This window comes from Sinocyclocheilus grahami, unplaced genomic scaffold (assembly GCF_001515645.1).
Source record: "Sinocyclocheilus grahami isolate Dianchi unplaced genomic scaffold, SAMN03320097.WGS_v1.1 scaffold271.1, whole genome shotgun sequence".
NCBI classification, from domain to species: Eukaryota; Metazoa; Chordata; class Actinopteri; order Cypriniformes; family Cyprinidae; genus Sinocyclocheilus; species Sinocyclocheilus grahami.
Genome location: NW_015505450.1, coordinates 453366 through 464621, shown reverse-complemented (window position 1 = coordinate 464621; position 11256 = coordinate 453366). Strand labels below are relative to the sequence as shown.

Below are 11256 nucleotides of genomic sequence, written 5' to 3'. Positions count from 1 at the left end.
AGAGAGTGTGTGTGTGTGTGTGAGAGAGAGAGAGAGAGAGAGACTATCATACCTTATTTGGCCTGGAAAATAAATGTCTAGCACAAAGACAGTCACCTGTCAGGACTTTATATTTTTATTAAATAAAGTTTAGAGCTGAGTGAACAACTACAAGGTATATTTAGCTCAGGAACAAGCAGAGAGAGGGGAAATTGTCTGTCTGATATTATAGACCAGTTGATCAATATTTATATTTCTAGTATATGCTAGTATATTTATATTCATTTTTATATTTCTAATAAAACTAAGTTCTGCAATCTACATGACACCAAGCAGAAAACTTTGAATTGATGCCACACTTATCTATGGATGATCTTACCTTATTCGTTTGCATGCATCAAATGAGATTAAAGAAGAAAAAAAGAGTTTACTATAATAGTAACTCTGTTCCGTGCTATCAGGGTCAATAACTGGAGAATATGGCATTATTGGGGCTTCTGTTCGGCTTGCGGGCTTTTCCATTTGTTGACATCATTAGATAATGATAGGCCTATTTAATATAACTTATTAAGGTGGATGTCCAAATCACCATATTTATCATATTTTAAGAAGCAATATGATATCAAATACCATTTATTGTTACTGTAAAGCCACATTACATTTTTGAGATCTCTTTCAAGTAAAAAGCTTTCATAATCTTTTAATATTTGTATTAAATTTTTTGTATTTTTAAAAAAATTTATTTTCAAAGGGCGTCTGATCTATTATCGAATGGTGAGTGGAAAGAAAGTCTGTAGTGAATTTTAATGAATGATTTTGCAAGTTATTTCAGTTTTATACTCTGTATTTCAGTCATCTTAAAGGTGTAATGCAGGTGTAAAGTCCACAGTCTGCACACTAGATACTAACACCAAACAGGAAATGACTTCAACTGAGGAGGAAGGATGATGAATCTCTGATAAATGCTGCACATCCCACTGTACTTCTTGATCCTCGGGTTTGGTGACGAGGACGATGTACTAAAGCACTGCCTCTAAAGGTTTTTGAGAGGATTTTTTGGGTCAGCTATAAAATAATCTCTGCACGGTGAGCTGCTTTCTCAGTGGACAGCGGATTCTTAACGGAAAAATAAAAAGATGACGTAAAATACATTCATACAGGTTGTGTTGGAGGAGAAATCGATCCTCTGGGCTCCAGGAGAGAGATACAGCCACAATGAAGCCCATTAGGACACACTACGCAACTCAGCATTTTGCCCTGCACCGCTCGGAGTAAAAGCTTTAATGTACACCATTAAGTCATGTTTCGAAGTATTAGCGTGCTTTCTCATCTGCTGTCAGACCTCTGCGATCAGACCATCATCAAGCACACATTTTGTACAGGGTTCGTTTTCTTATTACGCACAGCGGTTTTGATTTATCTGTGCATGCAGGAAATTAATCATTAATTTGTTAATGTTAACAAACACGCTTTATAGCACTTCATGAAAATAAGCAGAGGATGGTAACATATTTTGATATTGGCTGAATCATAATGCACAACAAATGACACGGATGAGTGTACTATACTTGAGACCTTTTTACAAGACATTTGTGTTGCATGTGCGTAATACTATTGAGTATGTAACACATTGGTATTTTGATCTTGGATCTCTTAGCATACTATAAAAATGTCCTAATTGGTAACGAAACAACATTTATTGTTTAACACCATAAAGCTGCTTTGACATGATCAATATTGTATAAAGTGCTACAGAAACCACATGTTCCTTGTAACGGTGCATGACCATTTTTTTATTTACTTGGTAAGTAGCCTTGTATGTAAAATGCGGGATAATGCATAAAATAAAAAACAAACCCAGATGGGTGATAAGGATCTCGTATCAGCCCACCAGGGTTTACTTTGCAGTAACGGCAGGCTGGTTCTGCTTCATTCCTTACAAAACCATGTGTGACAAGCAATACGCATTAAGTGCCAGTACTGCTTTGTAAATGTAGTGGGCTAATAGCGCCATTGCTCAAACTGAGCTATTATAAACTGTATCTGTACAGAATATATCACGGCATTTATTGAAAACATTTAAAGACTTCTCTGTTTAAATGTCAACAGATCTTTCTGCTTCCACATCCTGCGGTCGGTCGCTGACAGAAGAGGAGGCCAGGTGAGCAGAAAGATGGACTTTAATGTACAGTGAACAGCGTAAGAAGACATTAGGATCAATAATGTCAGTTCTGACAAATATCTAAGAGGAGGGAAGAGAGGGTGCAGAAGCCAGAGATGGATGTGCTGTGAAACGATCGATATATATGAGATCTTTCAATGGCATTACCGTATTAGACACAGTTAACACAATAATAATACATAACCTATGAAAAACAAGAGGATGCTGATGACAGAAGCACAAATGTCCGGCTGTTCTTGCTCTGAGAACGCATCTGAATCAGACAGACGGACCACAGCTAATAGACTCCCGTTCTGTGGGCTGCTGCTTTACGCGTGTGTTTAGTAAAGGTTCCTGTAATAGGCTGCCTTAGTAATTATCTCAAGTGATTCAGTCAAAACTCATGAAAAATGGATGGACATGCATATATCTACATCTAAAGGACAAAAATAACATTTCCACAGTTCAGGCTTGTGCTTTACAGGTTCCCAGATTACGCAGACCACTGAATTGTACAGTTAAAAAACTGAAAACCGTTATATTTATTATTATGCTTCAGTGGGGCTGAAATTAGTGTGATTTGGGTGAAAAGTCTAGAATGCTCTAAATGCAAATGTAATCAAATGTTTGCATGTTTTCAGAATGAATTCTCTGACAGATCTAACACAGATATCATCAGTAAGCACTAATTTAAAATTTGTGGGTGTGTATGTGCAAGAAAACAAATCTGTTTACTTCCACCAAAATAGCAAGAAATAGCATCGTAAACATTCAATTGAAGCAGTCCTACAGTGAGCTAATAGCCTTTGGCTTGTGTAAGCATCAGTGAGAGGGTTTTTCTCATGCTGTCAAACACAGGGAAACAGGTGCAGCTTGTTTCTTTGCCTTTTTCACTAACTCTCTCTCTATCTGCCAGATCTCATCTCTACACAGCTGGGATCTGGGATTTATATGTGTACATGTGTGCATGAGAAACACACACACTCTCACACACACACACACACATTCACAGCGTACTTCAGAGTACCAATTTAGTTGCACAGCAGGGTGTTTGCATGAGCTGTAACCATCGAGAAGAGAAAATACTGTTAGCTGCGATGGAGGAGCAAACCTGCAGAAATAAAAAATTGAATAATAATGGAACAATGAGAAAATAACTAATTCCTAAAACAAATGTAATTAATTTTTAATTAAAAATAAATCTTAAATTAATTTTGTGATCTTGTGTCTTTTTCCCTGTGTGTGTGTGTGTGAGTGTGTGTGTGTGTGTGCGCGTGTGTGTCTGTTTCTTGCACGAACTCATAAGGTTGTAAAACCTGTTTCGGTGGCCCGGACATGCAGCCTGTGCTCGATATGTAGTTTTCTAAGTGAAGCATAATGTGAGTGTGTGAGTCTGAGATCAGCTGTGCAGTAGCTATAAGCAGAGCACATGAAGAACTGAAACAAGAAGCGATCTTTATCCGCGCTGCGTCCTCCGACAAACACAGCCGCTGCGCCGAGGCTCCAGACCGAGTCATTACAGAGAGTCGAGTCGCTCGGACGGTTCGTTTCAATTATTCAGTTCTTTAAAAAAAAAAGTGTGTGATTTAATTTTAAATGTACAAACGATTTAGGGGCAGCAATAATGTGCATTCACACGAGTTTCAGAATAAAGGGTTAATGTATGGCATATTTATTAATTCTATGGCTTCAGTTATTTCTATGGATTCCTATTCGTATTTGTTTTATTATGCAAAAATGTTTACTTAAATAGCTTATTAATGTGTCATTGCTTACGTTTATTCATGGGGTGAATTTAGGGACGCTTTTCCACTGAAATGACCCAAATGTCCCAATTATCCTGAATTAACCCCAATGTGTTGTTTAGTGAAATTCTATTACATTTGATGTTGTCACTCGTATTGAGACACTAACTGTGCTTTCTATTTGCTTCTGGAAGTGTGTCAAGGTGGATTATGACTCGACCTCTTTATAGTGTCACTGCTCGGTTCATATGAATCATTACAGAAGACTCGGTTCATTCGGAGCGGCTCGGTCATCGGCTCGCGCGGAGTCGGTTCGGCTCGCGGCGCAGTGAGTGTCGGTGTCGGTGAGAGAGAGAGTCGCTCTTACTGTAAGCACTGAGCGAAGCAGATATTCCTGTGGCGGGAAAGCAGGCTCTCACATCCATGCTGCTGTCGGTTCCGGTAAATGCGCTCGAGGAATGCGGGCTACACGCGCGTCTGGCTGGTGAGTGACACCGACGTTCGCTCTTTCGCTCCAAGCAACTGGTGATTATGCAATTGTTTGTTTGTTTGCGTTGAAATGGCTGCTCGGGGGACAAATGTTCCTGTCCGTAGCTGAAGTGCATGAGTTATAAACTTGCCCTGCTCTGCGTCTGCGTCTGCGCTCCGGTGATATTACGGCTGTTACTGTATCACATGCTGCTAAATCAAGTGCCATATCAGCATACATGCTTTGTGACTTAACATCTTCCAGAATGAAGATATGGCACAGGGCGCGAGACACACATGAGCTAACTATTATATTCAAAACAACAAACAAACAATTGGTTAGAAATGATGTGAGTAATACGCTTTCTACAAATCGTGGAATCTTAAATAAAGTCTTCAGGTCATGCATGTTAAAATGAAATATATCCATTTGGTGATAAGAATCTCAAAAGCATTCATGCATTGACACTCAGCTTGAATGTCTCTTTGGTAAGATGCCAAAACTGTGGGTGGTGTGGCGCCTGATCTTTCATGCATATATATATATATATGTGTTGCAGGTTCAAACCCTGATCCATCATCACTGTAGCCTTGATCAGGGGACAGCAGACGGTTCTTGGCTCTTTGCACATGTGTGAGTGTGTGTGTGTGTGTGTGTGTGTGTGTGTGTGTGTGTGTGTGTGTGTGTGTGGCTGCTAGATTTGAGTCAAGGGTCTTTCATCAGAGACATTCAGCCAAGTCTGTCTCAAAATAAAAGAGGAAGGTTTACTCCATAATTCTTCATCCTGGTACTTCTCGCTTTCGTTTCTGTTGCCTGTGCTTGATTGTGCATGCAGTGTATTCATGTTTTAGCCTTGAGTGTGTGTGGAAATAGACACTGTAACAATGAGATTCTCAGATTCTGCTCACTTATATTGAAACCTTAGTCTGTTATTCTCACAGTTCTCTTCCATTCTCTTTAGCCTTGACTACAGACTAAACACATGCAGAAAAGGAAAACAATCTGATTTTCCTGTAATTCATGGCAAGTATACAGTGGCGCTTCCACAAAGCTGATAAATACCTCTACGGTTACATGAAAACATCGGCTGCTCAAGACAAGCTCTGATTATTAGTTTGTATATTTTTGTGACTTTCAAAGAGCACGGAACAAAACGTGGAACAGTATGATATTTCCTACTAAAGGAAAGGTCTGCTATAGTGCAAAATATGTTGCTTCCTCTAAATGAAGTGTGTTACCCTAAAGTGAGCTAAATCTAACAAAACTTCTTTGATATAAAAAAAAAGGTAAATAATTTAAAATTCCAAAACAGACCCTGTTATTTTCGCGGGTTCCTGTTAGTCTGTAGGCCTACTCATTATAGTGTCTGTGTGTGTGTGTGTGTGTGTGTGTGAGTGTGTGTGTGAGTGTGTGTGTGTGTGAGAGAAACAACAAACAAACAATTGGTTAGAAATGATGTGAGTAATACGCTTTCTACAAATCGTGGAATCTTAAATAAAGTCTTCAGGTCATGCATGTTAAAATGAAATATATCCATTTGGTGATAAGAATCTCAAAAGCATTCATGCATTGACACTCAGCTTTAATGTCTCTTTGGTAAGATGCCAAAACTGTGGGTGGTGTGGCGCCTGATCTTTCATGCATATATATATATATATGTGTTGCAGGTTCAAACCCTGATCCATCATCACTGTAGCCTTGATCAGGGGACAGCAGACGGTTCTTGGCTCTTTGCACATATGAGTCCCTATAATCATTGCTTGCAAATATATATTTATTAAGTTACTTTTTTTGCCATTACATTTTTAAACATCCTAAACTGTTTTGCTTTTTTTCCAGTTACAGTGTTTTATCTGTTTCTAATGAAATTTAAAATACTGAATTCTATCTATTAGTCTATTAACATTTACTATTTGTATATATTTAGAAAATGTCTTCACCCAAATGCATTAAATTTGATTTGATTTAAACTTTCAACTTTGATGTAAGAAGCCCTTATTATCTTGATGTTCTAATGGATATCGGAAATAACAATTGATCAATTTTGGCTGCAATCGGAGTGGAAATAAAGCTTGTCTCTGGAGCATATTTGGGTTAATAATGTAGGTTAATCGTTTTCTCGTAGATCGCAGACCTGCTGATCGTTGACATCATGACGGCGGAGTTCAGTAACCTGACAGCGCTCATGAACAACGTGAGCGAGTTTTCCAACCACACGGCAAGATGCTCGTTAACCAAGACCGGCTTTCAGTTTTACTATCTCCCCATCGTCTACATCATCGTGTTCATCGCAGGCTTTATCGGGAACAGCTTGGCCATATGGATGTTCGTGTGCCACATGAGGCCCTGGAGCAGCATCTCCGTCTACATGTTCAACCTGGCGCTGGCGGATTTTTGTTACGTGCTCTCGCTTCCGTTCCTCATCTTCTACTACTTCAACAAAACAGACTGGATTTTCGGAGACGTCTTATGCAGACTGCAGAGGTTCATCTTCCACGTGAATCTCTACGGAAGCATCCTGTTCCTCACGTGCATCAGCGTGCACAGATACTCCGGCGTCGTGCATCCGCTCAAATCGCTCGGGAGGCTGAAAAAGAAGAACGCCGTTCGCACCGTCGCGCTCGTTTGGTTCATAGTCGTGGTCGGCATCTCTCCCATCCTTTACTACTCGCGAACCGGCCCTAAGAAGGGGTTAACGACGTGCTACGACACCACGACCGAAGACGAGCTGCCTGGATACTTCATCTACAGCATGTGCATGACGGTGTTCGGCTTCTGCATCCCGTTCATCATCATCTTCAGCTGCTACGGCGGCATCGTCAAAGCCCTCATCTGCAACGACATGGACAACGCGCCGCTGAGGAAGAAGTCGATATACCTGGTCATCATCGTGCTCACGGTGTTCGCCGTCTCCTACCTGCCCTTCCACGTCATGAAGAACCTGAACATGCGAGCCAGACTGTACTTCCAGAGCGCGGATATGTGTGCCTTCAACGACCGCGTGTACGCCAGCTACCAGGTGACCCGCGGCCTGGCCAGTCTCAACAGCTGCGTGGATCCTATCCTGTACTTTCTGGCCGGAGACACGTTCAGACGCAGGCTGTCCAGAGCCACCAAAAAGTCCTTAAGGAAGGGAGATCACCCCCTGCAGTCCAAGAGCGAGGAGACGGCGCTGAACAGCCTGCCGGAGTCCGTCCAGAACGGGGACAAGCGGGTCTGAGAGACCGTCCAGACTGATGCTTTATAGATGTAGAGTATTTGAAATCATCGTACTGTACTCTGGTCAGTGTTATACTCGTGTGTAGCTTTTAACGTTTTCGTCTAATGTGATTTTACTGAATGAGCAACCACTAACTGACCGTCTCATGTTTTAAACAGTCACAAACATAACAAGCACTGGCGTTTAGGTGAGGACTGTTGTGTTTTCTGTGAATAGTCAAGATGCACTAGATACTTCCACATCATTAATTCTCTACCTGTTTGCTTAAAGCATCCGAGATGTGTTTGTGAATTGATATTTATTCTGCTGTTACTGATGTGTGACTCAAAAGAATATCAGCCCATGAATTATGAAGGGACTCTTATAGCCATGTTTTAAATAGTCGATAAATACTGTAATGTATTTCACTTTAATGAGATGTAGTATTTAAAGCTAAAACAAATACAGAGGCCTAAATGAAAAGTACATTAATGGCTCTTTATTATCAGGTCTACCAAAAACGTTGGGTTGCAGAAGAATTGTAGTCATGTATTATTTCTCGCCTTTTGTTTAATTAACCTGTTTTTTGAAAATGTGTCGTTTAACAATTAGACGTAACAATACTCGTCAAAGGTTTGGAATAATTGAGATTTTTTCTGCTCACCAAGGCTGCATTTATTTGGTCAAAATTACAGTAGAAACAGTACAATTGTGAAATATTATTGCAATTTAAAATAGCGGTTTCCTATGTGAATATAATGTAAAATGTAATTTATTTCTGTGATGCAAAGCTGTGATTTCAGCAGCATTACTACAGTCTTCAGTGTCAGAAAAATGTTTTAAAATAAATCATAATTACTCCAAACTTTTGCTTGGCTGTGTAAAACGAAACACTGGTGAGCCTATTTAGGCCACAAAACAACTTATATTAATATATATATATATATATATATATATATATATATATAAACAAATAACAGAAATATATATAGCATTAATAAAATGACAAATTATAGCAATGAAGATTATATTTTTTATTGTTGTAGACTAAAAATAAAAACTTAGCTTTTTTATTGTTGTAGCTTGATCATTTAGTTTAAAAACGTTTTACTGGTCATAAAATTGCAATATCATTCAGATAATTGAAGTTGTTTACTGTATGTTGAATGAGGTTTAATGCACTGATTTGGTGAACTGCTTTAAATGACTATCCTTCAGTCTAATCCCACAGAGGTTCCTCTTATTCTACTTTCTCGCTCCATTCCTCTGTCTTTTGTTCTATCTACTGTCCTGTCTTTCTTTAGTTTCTTCACACCCATCTAGTTCAAGCCCATAGATATCAGCCAGCGGCGCCGGAGTCACATTGCACACAGTGCCCCGTTCTTTTCCCCGAGCACCGCGACTCTTTGTCCCTCTCACAGGAAAGAACAAGACAGGAAGAGGAATGAGGGAGGAATAAATAAAGCTGCATTTTCTTTTCCTCCCAGACTTCTCCTAGCCACTCTTTGTGAGGCGAACAAAAGCCGAATGGTTACTGATGCCGGACACGCTTGGCAAACGGCCCGGGAACTTACATCGCAGGCTGGGTTTCTGAGATCTTCTATATTGGACTCTGATTGGATGGGATGTGTTCAGATCTATATGAATGCAAGCTGCTGTTGCTTGGCCGCTGCAAAACTAGGGGCTTTCCAATGACGTTTGAACAGTTCTCTATTCTGTTCAAGAATCTTAACTGAGCAAAACTATCTCAAAAGCCATTTTGGTTTGGTTTCATCCGGACGTCTGGCTTTTGGCATTGCTGTTTCTGTTATGACAGATTGTTGATTCATGCATTCTATTTACTTAGAAGTGTGATGAAATGTTCTCGTGAATTACATTAGTCAAGCATAATCAACATTTGTGCCAGCCGATTACAATGAGCCACCTGTGTCATTAAATTTCTTTGTAAAGGTGTGTGTGTGTGTGTGTGTGTGAGTGCGCGTTTTTGTGACAAATGAGGACATAAATGTGTATAATGACAAAGGTATGACCGGTATTAGAAGGAGAAGGTGACTTTTCAGGACATTACCCCATGTCCCCACTTTTCAAAACGCTTATAAATCACACAGAATGGAGTGTATTGAAAATCTGAAATAGCACAAAGTCTCCTGTGAGGGGTAGGTTTAGGGGTAGGGTTGGTGTAGGGCAATAGAATATACGGTCTGTACAGTATAAAAACCATTACGCCTATGGAGAGTCCCCACTTTTCACAAAAACAAACCTGTGTGTGTGTGTCTCAATGGATTAATACGGCAGTCAGCAAGCGTGCTTCTGCATGCTTCTGTTTGCCGCTGTGCACTTTCACTGTGTTTGAAGGAAGGAAGAGGCCTGACAATGCCATGCAGACTCCGTCAGGCCTGCCGAGGCATGAAAATCAGCGCACTGTGCCAGTCACTCCTCCTCCATGTCCTGTCGCACCATTTAAAGCTGCCCTGTGTGAAGTGCTGAGGAGATGGGTGGAGAATGAGAGAGGAGGGGCGAGGAGAGAGAGCGAGACGCAAGGAACAAAGCTTTACCTTCGTATGAGATGAATGGGCCGTCCAGGAGGGTCAAGGCAATTATTTATTTTCTTATAAGCATTGTGCTGCTGCTTTCGGGCCACAGACTGAATGCTGACTATGAGTTTGATATAGTATTGAAAGTAAGAGGCAATTACCGTTCAGAGAAGAAAACTGAAAAATGGCCTGTTATCTGCCCTGTTATCCAGTCATCAGCTATACTGGAAGAAAAATTCTCATCTGTCAGTCAATATGACCATTTTAGTCCTATTTCTACAGCATTTCTCTAGATCAATAGTTGCTAGGCTATATACATTGTGCTGCACAAAGCAAGATGGCATTTATTTAGAGCCCACCGTCTTGTTAAGAGCTGATGGTTCGTCTGTTCGTCCTCAGAATGAAACACTTTAAGCTCAGTGTAACCGAGTTCTGTTTGGAACTGATAACCATATGCTCTAAAAAAAAAAAAGGGTTAAAAACAGGGCAGCACTGGGTGAATTATGGACAGACCCAGCGGATGGGTTAAATGTTTAGCACACATACATCATGGAGACGCTATTTGACGTCTGCATTACATCTGCAATACATATTTTTTAGAGTGTTTGCTCATCTGCAATACAGCTACAGGACGTTTCCTATCAGATGACAAATAGACGTTTAGAAGATGTCTTGAAGATGCTTATGATTTAGAATGAATGTAAAACTGACATCTTACAGACGTCTGTCAGAGGTGTGTACACAGCAGATGCTTTCCTGATGAAGAGATCTTTAACAGACTATAGGGCCTTTCGCACCGCTTTAGTTCCAGAACTAAGTGTACAGTACTAAAGTACTGGGTTTCTCAGTACCATTTAAAGGGTTGCATTCGCACCGATAGTGTGTGATAAGAAGTGATGTAAGCCGGTCGACAGCGGCGTCATTTGTGCGCGGCGTTCAACAACAGAAACAAAGAAGAACAACATTAACAACAGGAGGATGGAGGACGCTGTGATCGGAGCTGTGTGTTTGTTGTGTCTCGCGGGTTTCACAATAATGGACATGGAAAGTCGACGTATACGTAAAGCGATTGAAAGAACGGAAAGGAGGACTAAGAATCTCCAACGACAACTGACAGTGCTACATTTGCTACAAGTGCCTGCACTTCAGGTCCGTCCATCTATCGCTGT

General features: G+C 40.4%; 1 protein-coding gene across 2 annotated transcripts; it reads left to right on the top strand.

Moving 5' to 3' along the window:
• The first annotated feature begins 3536 nt into the window (after positions 1-3536).
• Positions 3537-8232, top strand: p2ry1 (purinergic receptor P2Y1). Of its 2 annotated transcripts, none has more exons than XM_016291450.1 (3): positions 3537-3682; positions 4080-4369; positions 6480-8232. In XM_016291450.1, exons 2-3 carry the CDS (start codon positions 4331-4333, stop codon positions 7572-7574), a joined length of 1134 nt encoding a protein of 377 aa, XP_016146936.1. In that variant the 5' UTR covers positions 3537-3682; positions 4080-4330; the 3' UTR covers positions 7575-8232. The 2 variants fall into 2 exon arrangements, with proteins under 2 accessions (XP_016146936.1, XP_016146937.1); XM_016291451.1 differs by lacking the exon at positions 3537-3682 and adding an exon at positions 3786-3801.
• Positions 8233-11256: the final 3024 nt, after the last annotated feature.

Coding starts and splice junctions, on each gene's coding strand:
- p2ry1 (XM_016291450.1), top strand. CDS start 4,331: ATGCGCTCGAGGAATGCGGGCTACACGCGCGTCTGGCTG. Junction 4,370..6,479: donor GCTACACGCGCGTCTGGCTG/GTGAGTGACACC, acceptor GTTTTCTCGTAG/ATCGCAGACCTGCTGATCGT.